The 19,087-nt window shown below is 40.1% G+C and overlaps 1 protein-coding gene across 1 annotated transcript in view; it reads left to right on the top strand.

Annotated features, from left to right (window-relative positions):
* Positions 1 to 19,087, top strand: part of LOC124777414 (alsin) — a 206,416-nt gene that overhangs the window by 36,465 nt on the left and 150,864 nt on the right. The window contains exons 2-3 of the mRNA XM_047252811.1: positions 4,750 to 5,190; positions 5,279 to 6,242. Coding sequence (XP_047108767.1) covers positions 4,750 to 5,190; positions 5,279 to 6,242 — 1,405 coding nt within the window. The remainder of the gene's footprint in view (positions 1 to 4,749; positions 5,191 to 5,278; positions 6,243 to 19,087) is intronic.

Raw genomic sequence — 19,087 nt, 5'->3', positions numbered from 1 at the left:
TCAGGATGGATGACATGCCATGAAGTGTCAATGTCATCTCTTGCTGGTGGTCAAACACCTACAGTCTCTAAGTGATCAAGGTCTAACTTCAATGCTAAGAAATAAGACCCCAAATGGTAACCCCCTCCCCCGTGGACACACCATGGGAGGAACATCAGTCTAAGGACGGCAGCAAAGCTTACTCACGCCGGTACCTCGTATGTACAAGTGTTGATGGCGATTATTTCTTGTCAATGAAACTTTAGTTTTTGTGGAGCATTTAGTGGACAAGTTTGGGGAGGTGGATGGCTTGTCCTAAACATGATCCTGGTTGGTCTTGATCAAAACGGCATCTTCTGCGCACTCACTGGCATTACTCACCTGTGGCAAGCTGGGGGATGTTTTGTTTCTATCACGCCCCATAAGAGCTTAAATATGGTCCAGGGTATCATATTTCACAGGGACCTTCTTTTGCAGTCTGACGATGAACTGTGCGCCAATTTAGAGCAGCTAGGTGTCCATTTCGTCCTGTGTGTCCACTGGGGTCCAAGGGATAATCAGGTTGCCACTGGTGCATTCATCTTGGCCTTTGGGGTAACACATTATCCGAGAAGGTCAAGGTGATGGTCTGCTGCTGTGACATAAATCCCTCCCCCAAAGCAGTGCTTTAAGTGCTGGAAGTTTGGCCATATGTCTCCCCACTGTACTTCCAGCGTCAAATGTCGAGATTGTGGATGTCCTTCACATCCCAATACTCCATGTGCCCCACCTCCCATCTGTGTCAACTGTGGAGAGCACCATTTGCCTTGCTCGCCAGACTCCAGGATTCTCCAGAAAGAAAGAAATATAAGAGACTAAGAGAAAATATGAGAGGCTACATCCTGTGCACATGATGTCAACCTACACTGCCACTATGACAACAGTTCTACCATCTTCCGTTCCGCCACGTACAGCTGGCTCTCAGAGCCGTCAGAATCCTTCTGCCCTGTTGATGGTGGGGGCACTTCCCTCCCTGTTTCTCCTGCCCAACCATCAGGGACATCCGTCCCCACTTCTAAGCCAGAGAAGCATCTTCTTCGGCTTCTCTCTCTAGGAAGGGATTCCTTGGGACCCTCCCTTCTCAGGTTTCTGCTAGTGAGAAAGATGACACCCGCCAGTGGCTGAAGCAACCACAGGTAGCTGGTCGTAGGGCTTCATGGTCCTCCTCAGTCCCTGAGACTGAATCAGTGAAGCCCTCCCAGCTGGACAAACCTAAGGAGCAGTGAGAGAAACCTAAAAAGAAAAAGACCCCCAATAACCAAGGCACTGCCGTGGCAACCCACACCACCACTACCTACAAGCTCTCTCTCTGTGGGTGAGGTGGAGCAGTGGTTGGGAAGGGAGTGAGACAGGGTCGTAGCCTATCCCCGATGTTATTCAATCTGTATATTGAGCAAGCAGTAAAGAAAACAAAAGAAAAATTCGGAGTAGGAATTAAAATCCATGGAGAAGAAATAAAAACTTTGAGGTTCGCCGATGACATTGTAATTCTGTCAGAGACAGCAAAGGACTTGGAAGAGCAGCTGAACAGAATGGACAGTGTCTTGAAAGGAGGACATAAGATGAACATCAACAAAAGCAAAACAAGGATAATGGAATGTAGTCTAATTAAATAAGGTGATGCTGAGGGAATTAGATTAGGAAATGAGTCACTTAAAGTAGTAGATGAGTTTTGCTATTTGGGGAGCAAAATAACTGATGATGGTTGAAGTAGAGAAGATATAAAATGTAGACTGGCAATGGCAAGGAAAGCGTTTCTGAAGAAGAGAAATTTGTTAACATCGAGTGTAGATTTAAGTGTCAGGCTGTACTTTCCAGGTTTTGATTTTTTCCTAATTCCTGTGTTAAAGGCACACTTAGGTCTCGCAGAAAGATACTGTATGAAACTTATGTATGTTGCCTAGCATAGTACCTATCTCAGGAGAACAAGTTTTAATATTTTGCATGCAATGTTATCAGTACTATAAGAATTTTATCTTTAAGTCAGTTATTTTCCTGATTTTCATGAAAAGCAGAGTAACAGCCAGTGGATTGAATTTGTATGGCACTGATTTTTGCATGGACTGCAAACTTTTATTTTTTTAAAGCTGAATGTACCTAGTCTCTGTCATGTTTAGGAAGTGATTGTTAAAGAGATCTGCAACATATTTGTAGTCACATACTAATTACTGGATCATTGTCTTTCTTGGTAGACATCCCAATTTTATTTATAACTTCAATCTACCATTAGTTTCATTTTGTTTTCAGTCTAATTAATTTCTTACATAGCATGTGCACCTTTCTGATTTATTAAAAAGTCTTCTCAAGAAAAGACAGTGGTTTCTATAGAATGAAAGCAATTACACATCAGTGCTTATTCTGGACATATTGTATAGTCCTCTCTTCTTGCTTTGTGTTGCTTTAATGCTTTTATTATCCAACAGTCATTTTATTCTGTTTCTTTGAGTCATCATGTTGTTTGTTATGTATAGTTGGCCAGTGATGTCCAAAAACCCAGTACAGACTAGATGAACATTAAGTTTGTTAACTATGTTCTCAAGTACAAAAATATTATCTATTAAAGTACTACTGCCCTGCCCAATTTTTGTTGGTAAGTGTACAGTTAAGATTAGAGCGTTATTGTTAAGTGATATTTATGTATCATGCTTTTATCAAACTTGTTCAAAACAATTAATATTGAAATTACCACAAATTTTTGTTTGTCTCATTTTGTCTGATGGGTGCCGCAACATTTTTGCAAATTTTTCGAATAACTTTTGAAATTTTCCCAGTGGGGATTTTTGTAGTAACTGATGTTAGGCAATTTTTTCTGTAAGAGAAAACTGCTAATTTATAACTCTCAGTATTTAACATTCCTATTCCTGTACTTAAATGTTGCTCAGACAGACACAATGTGTTAACTAGTTTTCCATTTTCATTTGTTTTTCAAGCCTTGCGCAAAGGCAAGCCAGTAGAAGCACATGAGTAAGGGAAAGGAGATGCTGCATATGGGAAACTTAAAGAGATCTTTGGAGTGAAGAAAAGCAGCTGTATTAATGTCAAAAGCTTAGATGCATAGCCAGTACTGGCAAGAAAACAGTCAACAAATGTGACCTCATATTTTAAAGAGAAAAAAAAAGCACACTTTCAAGATATCATCTGCAGAAGTTGATCCCACATGAAAATTTGGGCTAATATTCTGAGAATATGCAGTTAAAACATGAAAACACAGCTTTTAATCTTTCGTGCTCATCTGTTGTGTGCCACTCGCTCCACCCCACTGTAGCCACTAAATGCTCAAATGCATAATACTGTAAAGAGAAATAACAAACAGAGCCCTCCTATTCATGGGATGTTGAAGGTGAGGGAAGAGGAGGCAGGGCATAGATACATCTGCCTAATATGTTTTGAAATCATGTTCGACAACACACAATTCTATGCAAGAAACGCACAGATATGTTCAGTATTATTTTAACAATGTTCTTATATTCACGTTCTGAAGCTAGCCATTCTGCAGCAATATATCTCTCTCAAAATTAAAATGAATAAACGTAAGCAACTGAAGAATTATAATGAAATGAAATGACTTCACTTTGACAGTGCCAGCTTTAAAAGCCAAAGAAAATAAATAGCACTATGCTGCTTCTTTAATGATACACTAATTCTTTTCATTCATTTACACTACATTTATGGATCACAACATAAAAAATGTTCAAGGAAAAGAGATCTCTAGCATCAGCTACAGATTAGAAACTCCGTACTTTGACACAGAGAGCAAAGCGTGTTACCATTGTCAAAACAGTAATTCACAAACCTCTTACTCCATTATATAGCACTACAAATTCTAGCATTAAGTTCCTGCTGTGGGGCATAGCGAGTGAAAGGCAACTGGTGTGTGGGAAAGTTTAAAAGCTATACTTTCAGGAGATAACTGCATGCTATCAGAATTATTACCCAAATTTTCGTGCAGGATCAATTGCTGGGACAGGTATCTTGCAATTGTATCATTTACTCCTTAAAATATGAGGTCAAGATGGTGATCTTTCCTTATAAGGAAAGAAGGGAAAGCTGAAAGGTGGAAGGAAAATACAGAAGTTCTGTACAAGAGAAATAAACGGGAAGGTAGTATTATAGTAAGGGAAGAGGAAGTAAGGGAAGATGAGATGGGGTTTGATACTGTGAGAAGAATTTGACAAGCATAGAAAGGTCTAAGTGGAAATAAAGCTGCTGGTGTTGACAACATTCCCTTAGGATTATTGAGAATCTTGGGAGAGACAGTCCATGACAAAACCATTTCACATTTAGAGAATGTTGACTGGAGTACATTCTTTAAAATCCTGAAGGTAGCAGGGATACACATCTCCCTACGTGTCATCTTGTCTCATTACACCCTTGACATTCTTGTATAGGAACAGGAAACTGATGTCACAGTTGCCAGAATTGTATCATTACATCTTCTCGTATTTTTGGGTCACAGTCATATCATTACAGTTGCAATCCCTAACTATGTGAATGCAGTTATGTTTAGCCATAAGCAGATTTCTCAACAGTTATAGACTAGCTTGGCCTTATAAACTGATCGTTCATTATGGACTGCTCACCACGGCTTCCATAAAACCAGTGAAGATATGTCGAGTTCATTATTGTTTTTGCTGTTGCTGTTTTTAATAGTATTATTGTGTTAAAAAAAAAAGAAAATGTCACTGCCATATTTGAAGAAACTTTACTTGATAAAAACTTCAATTTTTTCAGTGCTGGTACAAGTGAACGAGGTGAGGACTCTGAAGTCGGGCTTACAGAACAGGTTACTTCCTTGGTACAGTCAGGTAACTCGTTGCTGTCAGTTGAGCTTTGGTCATGGGGCAACCCTAACCATGGTCAACTGGGCACAGGAGATACATTTAAGAAAAACCGTCCAGTTTTAGTTTCAAAACTGTCTGGAACTGGAATTCAAAAAGTGGTATGTGGCCGTTTTCATGCTGTGGCTCTGACTTTGGATGGACGTGTTTTTGCTTGGGGCAAGAACAATGCATATCAAGTAACACTTGAGTCTTCTTCAGATCAAAGTTCTCCACAGCAAATTATCTTACTCCCAAATTCAGCAAGAGTGAAAGATATAGCAGCTGGAGACCATCATACACTTATGTTGACAAATGATGGTGATGTTTATTACATGGGAAAACAAAAGTTTGGGTAAGTATTGGTTTTAGTCATTATTTTGTGCTTCTTTCCCTTGAAATACACGTTGTGTGACACTCGTTTCTTTATACCTGGTTTTCAGGACAGAACCGGTTGGACACCTAAAGAAACTCAGTACTGGAAATAGTGAATCGCAGCTATACAAGAGAATATTTTGTTCAAGATATATATATGGTTATAGTACTTCCTTAAGGACTGTCTTCCCTGCCGTCCAAGATTTGATTGCGGAACAGTCATTTCTAGAAGAAATGTTACTAGTTTATAACTGCCTCGTGAAACCTTTGCAGAAAAGGATGTCAGTTGATCAAGACACAGTTATTTATGAACAACTGTGTGTGTGTTACAATGACATAATATCTGTTACATGTCTTAATGTACACACTTTTACCGAGTACATTGAAAGTGATGGTGAAACAAGTAATATTGTTGTAGTTAATAATGTTGAAGAGTGCATTAGGATATACAGAAACTATCTTAATGCTGTATGTGATATAATATCGATAAGTGGATTTTCTCACATATCACGTGTTGTTGACAATCCATCTAGACTTTCCACTTTTTATTCAGAAAAGATGAAATCACGTAATATGAAGAGATCACAAGAGTCGGTAGTGTCATTTGCTTTTTTAAATCCCCTGACTAGGCTTAACATTTATAAATGCATGGTCCAATCTTTGCTCAGATGCAACAACCTCTCTGATCATCCAGCTCCTAGTAAACAAAAAAATTACAAAAACCTTCAAGATGCTCTGATTAAATGGGATCAGCTGTGGGAAGAACAAGAGAGACGAAGGAGAGAAGCTGATACTACTCGCCGTTTCTGGGAAAGTGCAGGACGGCTAATTGAACTTCTACGCACACCAGAGAGACGTCTAATACGAGAATCACGCTCTCATCCTATAATGGTTCACAATTCAGGCAGATTTTCATCACATTGGATTATTTTACTAAGTGATGTGTTAGTCCATGTAAGTGGAAGCTCACAATCAATCCATCCATTAGCAACCCTCTGGGTTGAACCTCTGCAGGATACCGATTCATTGTTGGTGAGTTTCTTCGTTTGTTTGTTTTTTCGTTTTCTTGAAAAATTGAGATAACTGTTCCTAACTATGAATTTGAGCACAGTATAGCATATTTTTGGTTCTTGTATGTTGATGACCGTATCTCAAGCTGTCATAAGTGTTAATATACGAGGGTATTTCGGAAAGTAAAGATACACCGTATGCCAGAGGACAGAAGAGTTTTGGAGAGCAAGTTGGCAACACTGGTGTTAACCTTGAACTATTAGCTTTCTCCTCGCGGTCGTTCAGCAGTTGAACATTGCTTCTGGTTGGAGTAGGTTGTGTTTAAAATGGCTGCGCCGATTCAGAATCCCACCAAATGTGCAGTGCGCTCCGTCATACGTTTTCTTCATGCAAAAGGTCAGCGACCAGCGGATATTCGCAAATAAATTGTTTCTATTTATGGGAACATTATGAATCGACAAAATGTAACGAAATGGTGTCGTCATTTCTCTGAAGGTAGGACCAATGTTCATGACGAACAAAGAACAGGTCGACCATCTGTGATCTTTGATGCCTTTCTTCAGAGAACGGAGGAAGCAGTTCGTGCGAATAGATGTCTCACATTGAAAGAATTGCATCAGATCATACCGGACATGTCAATGACAACTCTTTATGACGTTGTGACTGTTAAGTTAGGGTACAGGAAATTGTGTGCACTCTGGTTTCCAAAACTGTTAATGGAAAAAGGATGGGCTTTGCACTCGACTTCCTCACACACTATGCTGAAGCAGGTGATGAGTTCCTTGATCACATTGTTCCAGGTGACGAGACGTGGGTTTATCACCATACACCTGAATCCAAGTAACAATCAATGCAATGGCGCCATTCGAATTCACCAAAAGCCAAAAACGCAAAATGTCGATTTCAGCAAAGAAAATCATGGCGTCTGTTTTTTGGGACAGACAAGGCATTCTTCTGTTGGAATTTATGCCTCCTGGAATGGCAGTTAATGCTGCTGCATATTGCCAGACTTTGAAACGTCTTCGAAGGGCAGTTCAAAACAAATGCAGGGGAATGCTGATAAGCGGAGTCCGCTTGCCTCATGACAACGCTCGGCCTCACACAGTGCTCGTAACCAAAGTACTACTGAAACAATTCAAATGGGACGTATTGGGCCATCCGCCATACAGCCCGGACCTTGCGCCCACTGACTTCCATGTCTTCCGTTACCTAAAGTCACATCTTGGTGGAAAATCATTCCACAACGATGAAGAGATCAAAGATGAAGTTGAAATGTGGTTCTGACAACAGGCGGCAACCTTCTATGACTGTAGGATATAAAAGCTTGTGCACCGACTTAACAAATGTTTGAATAACGGGGGTGATTATGTCAAAAAATAACAAATAATCCAGTTAATAAGATGTAACTGGTGTTTTCTAAATAAATGTTCTATTTAAGGACTGCGAGCCATTGTATCTTTACTTTTTGATATGCCCTCGTATTTGGTTATTGTTCAGATGACTGTAAAGATTTCAGGCTGTCATAAAATGCTGCAACCACTGTCTCATTTCAGGCAATATTTGTACACAACATTCGCTGCTAAACTATTGCTATATTTGTGTGTTTTGTATGACAAGATTTCGCATGCTGCCTTGAGAGCGATTTTAATTGACTATTTTTGTGATAAAAATGCTGTCCCTGTGTCTACAAAACAAGTTTCAGAATGAACAGATTTCTGACATATGCAAAAATCTACTTTATTCTGTCTAGAGTTCTCTTACTAGATACTTGGAGAACTCAGTAATAAAACATAAAAGTTAAATATCTTTCTTGATTTAATGAAATTATCCTTATAGACTTAGATAAACTTTTTATACACACTGATAAGTATAAGTGGGGAAGTACAATACGTGTATCAAAAGGAAACTTCACTTGAGAGAGCTATATATTTATGAGAGAGAATTGCCAGCCAGTACATAGCTTCAGGTTGTGAAATTTCTGCACTGTCATTGGTTACATATAAAAATATATGATATAGGTAGGTACCTCTCACTAGGGTCTGAGTACGTCCCCTTCCCCAACATTCTTCTCTCTCCCTCTCCCTCTCGCTCTCCCTCTCGCCCCTTCCCTTTCCCTCCCCCTCCCTTTCCCTCCCCTCCCCCCCCCCCCCCTCCTCTAGGAAGGAAGAAGGAACTATGGTTCTGAAAGTTAGGATACTATCATGTACTTTTGTATTTGCCTATCAGCAGCTATTAAGTTTCAGCTTTTGTAGGTAAATACTGGCTTGCAATTCTGTCCCACAAATTTAAAGGGAAATATATTACTGTTTGCACTTCTTATCTGCACAACAAGGAGGATATTTTGAGTTCTGTAGCGCATTCAAATTTCCTACAAGATTAAAATTTAGTACAAGACCAGGACTTCAGTGTGAGTGTTTGTCTGTTGTGATGCAGCATTCTGTCTACTGAGCAGTCTGAACTTAAAATTTTAATAGGCCTGTTTATCATGGGGTTCCGTGTACCAATCCTCATACAGGGTTTTTTGAGGAGGATTCTATACCATATCAGTTAATGCTTCAGCAGGAAAGTTCATGTGGGTTTGAAATGAGGGTTAAAAGAGTATAAAGCACAGAAATAGGGAGAACTTGGAATTAGTACAGCTACATGTGTGCCTGTCTAAATCTCCATATATATCCTGCAAATGACCTTTTGGTGTGTAGTTGAGTATATTTTGGATACTACTCCCACCCCTCCCCCCCCTCCCCCCCTCCCCCACACAAAAACACTTTTCCCTCCATCAGCTGAGAAGAATGCATTCAACAGGAATGAGGCAGCAACTCTGTTGTACATTATGATGTGCTCTTGAGAGAATACTGTTAGCCATTCTAAAGACATTATCACCATACCTTTTCAATATACTCTTACCTCCAGAATAATAATTCATTTCTTAATTTGAGTGTCGAGGTATTGGTAGCTGCTGGATAAATAGTTACATTTTGACATCAGTGATTCATGCATATAGTTTCACACAGCCATTATATGACCCTTCTTGAAAATGAAAATAACCTGTGGCTTTTTCCAATCGCTTGGATCACTTTGTCTCTCCAGTGTCCAACAACAAATCACTGCTCGTAAAGAAGCAATTTCTTTTCCGTAATCACAATATAAGCATTCATCTCGTATATTAGCAGGTGCAGCTGTGCGCCTCTGTTGAGCAGTTTCAACTTATTTTTTGTTCCACAATTCCTTATTCCAATTTGTCATTTCAACATTCATTCAGCAATTGAACGAAGGAAACAATATTACAACCTTCTAAATAATTTGGGGACTTAAGATTTATCAAATGTCTATTTTAATGTTTGTGAAAACCTTACAATATAGCACTGCTGCCACTTAATGGAGAAAGTTCCAACCTTGTGATTGATCGTGGTATGCTTGAGATTGAGTCTATGCAGTCCTGTAGATCATGCCAACAAAAGTTGATGGCTGACACTCATCCTTACTAAAATGGATTGGAATGCATCTAGAAAAATTGGACAAATATCCAATCGGATCCTGATTAGTTTTCAGAACTACGCAAAGATTAGCAGCTTGTTTTAAATGTTCATAAATGTAAAAAAAAGTGCACTTACCAAAATCCAGAAACATAGTATCTTATGATCAGAATATCAGTATGTCACAATTGGAGTCATTCAACAGTTGCAGCTACCAGGATGTAACTATTTGTAGAGGTGTGAAATGGAATGATCACATAGGCTCAGTTGTTGGTAAGGCAGGTGACAAACTCAGGTTTATTGGCAGTGTAGGTGAGAAGTGCTGTCTCTCTATAAAGGAAACAGTTTACAAATTACTTCTGCACCCCATCTGAGAATATTGCTTTAGGGTGTGGGGCCCATATCAAGTAGGACAGGAGTTGCTGAATGTCTACAACTAAGAGCAGCTTGAATTGTTACCGGTTTGTTTGACTCGTGGAAGAGCCTTATATTAACAGTGATAAACCTGAATTGGCCGACTCCTGAAGATAGACTAGACTCTGATTATTGTGCTAAAGCTTACTTACAAAGTTTTATTATGCAGAATTCAGTGAAGCATTTAGACATATTCTTGGGCCACCTACATATTTTCCTGTAGGGATCATGAAGTGGAAATGAGACTAATTACAGTGCACATAGAGACATTGAAACTGTCATTCTTCCCATACTCCATATGCAGTTGGAATGAGATTTTATGTGTGTGTGTGTGTGTGTGTGTGTGTGTGTGTGTGTGTGTGTGACTTACTGATGAGAAAAAGAGTGATAGCATGAAAGCTAGCAAATATGTCTATGCTGTTACATGCTCTATACATTATTTAGCTACAAGTGAGGGGTTAGATTTGAGTAGTATGTAACTGAATATTTAATTTTGTTATTGCATTGCTATCACTGCTTCAGACTGGAGCCATTCAGTAAATAACTGACAGCAGTCCAGTGTTGGATCATAGAGCATATTCTAAAGCTAGAGAATTATGACATTCAGAAGGGTTCACAAAAATCGTTCATGTGAAACACGCTCACTTTTTTCACGCGTTATTTGTTGCAACTACAGTTGGGCCATTAAACCTGTAACATCAGAAAGGATAAAAAACAACTAAATTTTATTTATTGTATGCATACAGTGTAGTAGGAAAAATACGATATTAAAATTGTGGGTTATTTTGGGGATACGATGTGAGATATTTAGTAGACAATGGCTGTAGCCCAAATGGCCGTCGATTCGAACTGAACTTGGATGATAGATGTGGGTAGGCTATTCCATGCTGCTTCAGCTCTGGCTGGCAGTTGGTGGCATGCCAGTCTCTTAGCAACCCATAATCAGATATTTCTGATCGGGAGAATATGCTGCCCTGGGCAACATTCAAACACCCTCTGCATTGAGGTAGGTCCAGACAGTGTATATGGGATCTTGCATTAACTTGTTGAAAGATAATGTTGCAGGGACTTCGAACGCAAGCCAGAGCCAATGGCCTTAAAATGTCAGGGATGTTATGCCTGCAGTACAAATTATGTGTGCGTGTGAACCAGAAATGGTACTGTTCCATACTCTATGACATACACTACAATCACATAAGGTGATGGCCCATTATGACAAAGATGAATGCAATTTGGCAATATCCATTATCCTCAGGGTCACCACACCCAGATACACCCATTGTGGGGATGTTCCCAGAACTAGAACTTATCTGAAAAGATGGTGTGCTGTCACTGTAGTGTTCAGGGCTGTTGTTGAGTACACCACTGTCAGGTCCTTCACTCTGCTGTCCTGTTAAACTGATAGTCCATGTTGTTCCTGCCGTTGTCTCACTATCTGTGCGGGTGCTTCTCTCATTGCAAACAAGTCTATTTGCTGACTCAGAGTCTGTGTCCTGGCTGCATGATTCCACATGGCCAAGCAAATGGTATGTCCATCCTCCTGGGTGCTAGTTGACATGGACCACTGAGACCTTGCATGGTGTTGACTGTGGCCTTCTTGAACTCATTGATCCCCTATTCACATGGCTCTCATGTGATCCCAACTAATGCAAAGTCTTGATAGACTCCCTTTGCTGTGTAACATGTGTTGGTGGACATTTTTTTTCCACGAGGTGCAAGACAAGCTTTTCACAAATAACCAATACTCAAATGTTATCTTTCCTTATACACAGAATAGATTGCAGTACTCCTTCCTGCTTTGTATGGCTGCATTGAGAGAATAATTGAAACTTCCTGGCAGATTAAAACTGTGTGCCGGACCGAGACTTGAACTCGGGACCTTTGCCTTTCGCGGGCAAGTGCTCTACCAACTGAGCTACCCAAGCACGACTCATGCCTGGTCCTCACAGTTTTACTTCTGCCAGTACCTTGTCTCCTACCTTCCAAATTTTACAGAAGCTCTCCTGCGAGAGCTGTAAAGTTTGGAAGGTAGGAGACGAGGTACTGGCAGAAGTAAAACTGTGAGGACGGGGTGTGAGTCGTGCTTGGGTAGCTCAGTTGGTAGAGCACTTGCCCGCGAAAGGCAAAGGTCCCGAGTTCGAGTCTCGGTCCGGCACACAGTTTTAATCTGCCAGGAAGTTTCATATCAGCGCACACTCTGCTGTAGAGTGAAAATTTCATTCTAGAGAGAATAATTACTTGCATCTCCAAGCATGTTGGTTTGAAGTTTGTTGCACACTGTCTTCTTGATGTTGCAATTTTTATGGGAATCAGTGTAATAGATACAGATGAACAGATATATTGTGTCATCCTAGATTTTTGAAAGGAATGGATAGGAAGGAAAGAATCCAGTAACAAGTTAAGTGCCCTGCTTTTGAAAGACAAGATTTAGGTTAAAGTCTCACAAGGAACCCTTAAGTGTGAGCCGCAAGTTCAATCTTTAGTAAAGCTCATTTGAAAGTGTTGTGTTAGCAGTTGTGACAGAAAAAATACTAGCTTCTAACGAGTCACCATGTGAATCAGGATGGTGACAGAAAATGAGTATCCGAGAGGTGCAGAGATCAACCTTCTGTGGGATGTATATATTACAGTTCACAAAATGGACATTATCAACATTCAAGACATGTTCAAAACTAACCATTAACTTTGACCATGAACACCGAAAGAAGTGATGCATTACAGTGACCACAAAGATCATACCATCAAGGTTGAAGGTGACTCCTTGGGAGTTATAAACCCTGCGGGATGATCAGTTCGGTATCCGCTCTTAAAGAATGCGTATAGAATTATATTGATGTAACGGGGTGATGAAAACTGACAGTGTGTGGTAGCATGCAACCGAATGTGAAACAGTCTGTCATTGAGCTTATCATGAAACTGGCTATCCTTTAAGGCATAGTTGCAGATAGTATGATAATGTGTTTATAGGCACAGAAAAAACAAAAATGTAGAAGCTGAATTTGTCCGCCTTTTCCAGATGATATGAACTGCAATGGCACAGACTTTTCAGGAAGGATAGTTTACTGTAAAGAAGTATGATTTTTATGCATAGACAAGGAATCAAGAAAAAGCAAGTTGTTTTGACCAGCTATTGGCCAAAAGCAGTGCTCAAACTATAGTTGTAGTTCTCTTGTGCCCATTTTCCCACACTTACTTGCTGTGACATAAATATTCCCCACTGCCATTGCAAGATAACATACACGAGTGAAAATTGTCGGGGGGAAATCACTTCCATCTTCTCGCAGCACATTAAATAACTTTCCAGGCAATTTACCATCCAGATGAACAGTTGACATAATTGTATATGAATGCATTCAGGTATCTATGTTAGCTGATCTTGATAAACTCTCTTGGTAGCTCTAATTTCCAGGTTTTTTGTCTGTATGCATTTTATCTTCAAATCTCAATTGGTCGGAGTTGAAAACAAATTCCTGACTGAATGATTGGGTAAGTTTGTTTGATTCATCTACAAATATCTGAGCTAATTCCTCAGGTGACGCTTTGTTTGAAATTTTGTCATCGTATGCTTCCAGTTATATAGCAGTGAAGTTATGCAACCATCCACTGCTTCCCTTGAAATCACTGTAATCTATGTCACGAGCAATATGATATACATAATGTGGTCGGTCACTGTCATGCACACCCTGTAAATTTTATCAAGCATCCTTGAAATATGCAATGCCAGTTTTTGGGACAAATGTGCCTTGTCTTCCCTTGAATATCTGTAGTTTTTCTTATGCACTACAGTCATATTGCTCCAGACCTATTCAAAATCTTTTCATAATTGTGTTTTTAGTAAGTTGTGGATGATCATAGGTAAAAATTGTAGAGGGAGACCAAGAGATGAATACACTAAGCATATTCAGAAGGATATAGGTTGCAGTAGGTACTGGGAGATGAAGAAGCTTGCACAGGATAGAGTAGCATGGAGAGCTGCATCAAACCAGTCTCTGGACTGAAGACCACAACAACAACATGGATGATCTTCCATGTAGGTAATTATGTTTAGTACATGCTCCGTGGACAATGATTGTCCTTTACTACATTTCACTGGAGCCAGGATTTGTGGCTCCCTGTCCGACAAAGATTATGAGCTACATGACTCCACACCTGTTTCGGTATCACCTTCACTTGTTATGCACTTATCATCATCATTGTACTCCTCATGTACATTATCGGCATAGAAAAATGTATACAACACCACACATTTTACAGACTCATCTAGCAGAAACACTAATATTTCATCTGACACTTCTTTCTCTGTGAAATTCCTTGGATTTCTTTCAGTGAAATTTCAACTTCAACAACTGTTGTTGCAGATATGATGAAATGTTTGCTTTGTTTATTGTTGCTATTGCTCCGCTTTGTATCGACACCACTAGCACTGTAACACTGTTGTGAGTTACTTGTTGACTAAACAGTTCAACTCTGCTCCATAGTCTCATGCTGTGCTCACCATTAGATGTTTCCATTCCCACCTCCCATTACCATTAGCAGCCAGTATTGTGATTCCATGGTAGACAATACATAGGGCATCAAATGCTGTAAACATCATTGGCCTTTTGCGATCTCGCACTCAAAGGTTTCCTTGTCAGTCAGACATGCAATTTTAACTTGGCATCCTTGTATGTCTTTCCACATACATTCCCTGTAATATTATTATGTTCTTCAAGTATAGTGTGACCTTGTTGAATTCCCAGAGACATTCTGGAGTTCAGACAGACATTAAAAACTGCCATTGTGACTTTAATCGTGGCAGAATAAATGCCAAATAACTTAGCTTCCAATGAACAGCCAGCGATAAATTATGGTACGCGTAATTTGTACAAATTCTCCAGTGCAGTACCTCACAAAATTGCAATTTAGCTGAATTACTTGTAGGTCTACACCTTTGTAAATACCAGCATCAGTCAAGACTAGGTGAAACTGCAGAATTTTATCTTCTAATTTGTGTAATAAACCTCATGATTGTGTGAACTGATATTATGAAATTCCATGTAATGAACACTATATCATTCCTCCCAAAAGACTTGCATTCAAAAATATTTCAATACATTTAATCTCCACTGCACAACATGTAATTTATATGTAATGAGTAACTTCCTCAACTGTAGCAGTTGCCTTCTCAGACACACACTGAAACAACTCAAGAAATAAGCACACATTCACACACTCACATGGGGAACGTATAAACTGAGGATGTGTCCATAGTGAAGTGAGTCTTGACAGCAATTCAGTTACACAAATGAAGAACCAGTGGAATAATTTAGAAAGTGCTACTGTGCTATCCAGCAAATAATGTTTATTTATTCAAGGAGGGTAATGCTCCCTACGTCCATGACATTTGATAAGCCACATCTTTCTCCTGGGTTGTGTCAAATGGTGAACACTTAAGGTAGATAAGTTGTCACTGCGTGCTGTGGGTTTAACTATCGGGTTTTCTGAGCATGGGACTGGTGAACACCACCAGACCTCTGCAACCATAAGCTCTGGACATGCTTCACTAACCATCTTGCAGTGTGGTGGTGGATGACTTTCACAGCAAATAGGGATCTTGTTGACTATCTAGATCATGAGGATAGTTCAAAATGGCCCATGATTCAAAACATCCTCCAATGGGCTGGGTGTACCATTCATTGTATCTACTGCTCAACCACCAGAGCTCCTCCAGGGCAGGCAGCAGGGTCTATAAAAAATGTGAATAATAACAAGGTACAGTTGTGTCAATATGTAGTCAGACACTTATAAGCCAGAACATTCTGACTGCTGACCTACTATTGATATAAACCCATTCAGGCGATAGCAGTGTCACCTGGTGAGGTATGACTTGCAGTCATGTAGTATCAGTGAGTGTGCTGTCTGTGATTGGAGAAGCCATGCAATCTGTCAATCTGTCTGAGTTGGACCGAGGGCAGATTGTGATGGCCCAGAGGCTTGGCACAAGCATTTTGGAAACTGCGCAACTTGTTGGCTGTTCGAAGGGTGCAGTGGTGAGTGTCTTCAACTTTTGGCGAAATCAAGGTGACACCACATCCAGAAGTTGTGGGGTTGGGCAGCCACACCTCATTATAGATATCAGATGTCCGCCCCGGTAGCTGAGTGGTCAGCGTGACAGACTGTCAATCCTAAGGGCCCGGGTTCGATTCCCGGCTGGGTCGGAAATTTTCTCCGCTCAGGGACTGGGTGTTGTGTTGTCCTAATCATCATCATTTCATCCCCATCGACACGCAGGTCGCCGAAGTGGCGTCAAATCGAAAGACCTGCACCAGGCGAACGGTCTACCCGACGGGAGGCCCTAGCCACACGACATTTCCATTTCCATAGATATCAGATGTCATAGGCTGGGCAGACTGGTAAAACAGGACAAGCAGTGAACTGTGCTGGAATTAACATCAGACTTGAATGCCAGGCAGAGCCCAAGTGTTTCTGAACACACATTGCTCTGAACACTCCTAACAGTGGGCCTCTGCAGCCGACAACCCATGCAAGTGCCAGTGTAAACACCATGACATCAACAACTACAATCGAAATGGGCATGTGGCCATTGGTAGTGGATGTTGGCACAGTGGCAGAACTTTAATTGTTGGATGAATCCTGATACCTTCTTTTTCATGCCGATGCGAGGGCACAAATCCATTGTCCTCCAGGAGAACAGCTCCTTGACACTCGTATTTCGGGACAGAGACAAACTGATGGTAGCGCCATTACATTCTGGGGAACATCCACATGGACATCCATGGGTACAGTGGAGCTTGGGCAAGGCACCACCATGGCCAAGGATTATCATGCACTGGTTGCAAGACCATGTACACCGCTTCATAATCGACATGTTTCCAGGTGGCAGTGGCATTTTTCAGTGAGATAGTGTGCCATGTCTCAAGCCCAGGAGTGTGATGGAGTGGTTCGAGGAACACAGTTGTGCTGGCCCACGAACTTGCGAGATCTGAGCTAAATCGAACACATTTGGGATGTGATTGAAAGTGGTGTTAGAGATCATCGACCCTTTCCACAGAATTTACAGGAATTAGGTGGATTGTGTGTGCAGATGTGGTGCCAACTCCTCCAGCAACCTGCAAGGCCTTACCGGCTATTTGGTAGGTGGTCAAAATGTTCTGGCTGATCGGTGTAGTTATTAAGAGTGAAGAAGGGACATTCAAGAAGGGACATTCAAAAAATTGTCGTCTTTCTATATTCAGAAAACATTATTGTGTGACAACTCTGTAAAATGGCTTATAATGGGACATTATTTACAGCATAGCTAAACAAACCGACGAGCTGTTTCAATGCAAGAGGTTTGAGGAATTCCCTGTTTTAGTAGAAAAGTACGTAAACATTACTCACGTTTTGGTTTATTTGGAAGGAAGGACATGGCATTAAGGTACAATTATACACAAAAGAATTTATTAACGCCATCACAATTTTCATATTACATTACAGTTGATGCAGTGAAGAAAATGATTAAGCAAATCTGAATATTAATTTTAACCAATTAATGAAGCAAATGACTAGCTTTCTTTGTGCCTTTTTTTCTTTTATTACAATAAACAGATAAAATAAAATAAAGTGAAGTTTGCAGGACATTTTGCAACCTCATTAAATTTTACAACTTAAACAGAAGTTTTGTAACCTTTGAAATATCAGTTGACCTAATGAAATTAATTTGTCACAAAATTTACAACAAACATGAAAATTTGAATCAGAGCAGCAAAATGTGAAATAAATGTCACAAATAAGAAAATGCTTGGGACTAGAGATACCAGTCCAATGTCACCGGAGAATTTCAGGACGCCTTACTACACAGGCAACCTGGAAGAATTGGGAGCTCGTGCTTGTATAACACACAGTAAAATATCCTTTAAAGCACATATGTCTTAATATAAAAGGCCAATGGAAATGTAAGAAGTACAAAGCATATAGTAATTACAGGGATAAAGGATTTATTTAATTCCCAGTTAAGTTGAAACCACAACTACAACTTAAGATAAGTGGCACAAGCCAATAGCCTCTTTAAAATTTGCTTAGCGCTGGGCCCAAAGAACTAAACCATTTCCTACAAAATTTCAAAAACCTTCTAATCCATCACACACAAAGGAAGTATTTCAAAAACCATTAATGAAAATAACTTATTGGAGCAAAATGTCTGTTGGGTCCCAGCGAGAAGAAACAGTTCAGCAGTCACCGGACCCAACATAATCAGTGAGGACAACTTACTAACATAGCACCTTTTACTATTTAAAGGTTCCTCAAGACCAAATTATTCAAGCTTATCAAACATGAGGCAGAGCAGAGTAACAGGCTTCAACAGTCAATTTCAACACAACACTAGATAACACCAGGCAAAAGTGCGCAAGATAACATGGCACTAAAACCACTCCAAACAGCAGAAAATTGATGGGCAGGCTCTTATCACATGTTTCCCAAAATTTTGAGAAATCTAAACAATGTGCAAATCACCAAGCAGTAGGTTAAAATCTACACACCAAATAATCAGAGGCTGTGACGATGTGTAGACACACAAGTGTGGACTGAAGTGTGCAGCCGCTGTAATGGATGCAGGTGCTAGGAATGCACAATGGACAGCAAAAAACCATGGTGGAGCTGTATACCAGGTGTACCAGTATGAAATGAGCGGTTTTTTGTGAAAATGAAACACTAATTTTGAATTGAAAAGTAAAAACATTTTATTCAAAGAACTTACCACTGCTTTCTATACATTTTGACCACCTTTATGGCAATTTGTGGACACCACGCCAATAGAAATGTTCGTCTTTTGAAGCAAACCAATCAGACACCCAGTTTTTGACTTCTTCGTAGGAATCGAAATGTTCCTCAGCCAATGCGTGTCCCATTGATGAAAACAAATGGTAGTCTGAAGGGGCCAAGTCTGGTGAATACAGCGGTTGGGGTAGCAGCTCCCAGCCAAGTGTTTTGATTGTATCC

Source organism: Schistocerca piceifrons, chromosome 2, assembly GCF_021461385.2.
Source record: "Schistocerca piceifrons isolate TAMUIC-IGC-003096 chromosome 2, iqSchPice1.1, whole genome shotgun sequence".
Classification (NCBI taxonomy): domain Eukaryota; kingdom Metazoa; phylum Arthropoda; class Insecta; order Orthoptera; family Acrididae; genus Schistocerca; species Schistocerca piceifrons.
Note: the sequence above shows the minus strand (reverse complement) of the source record. Positions and strands in the feature narration are given on the sequence as shown.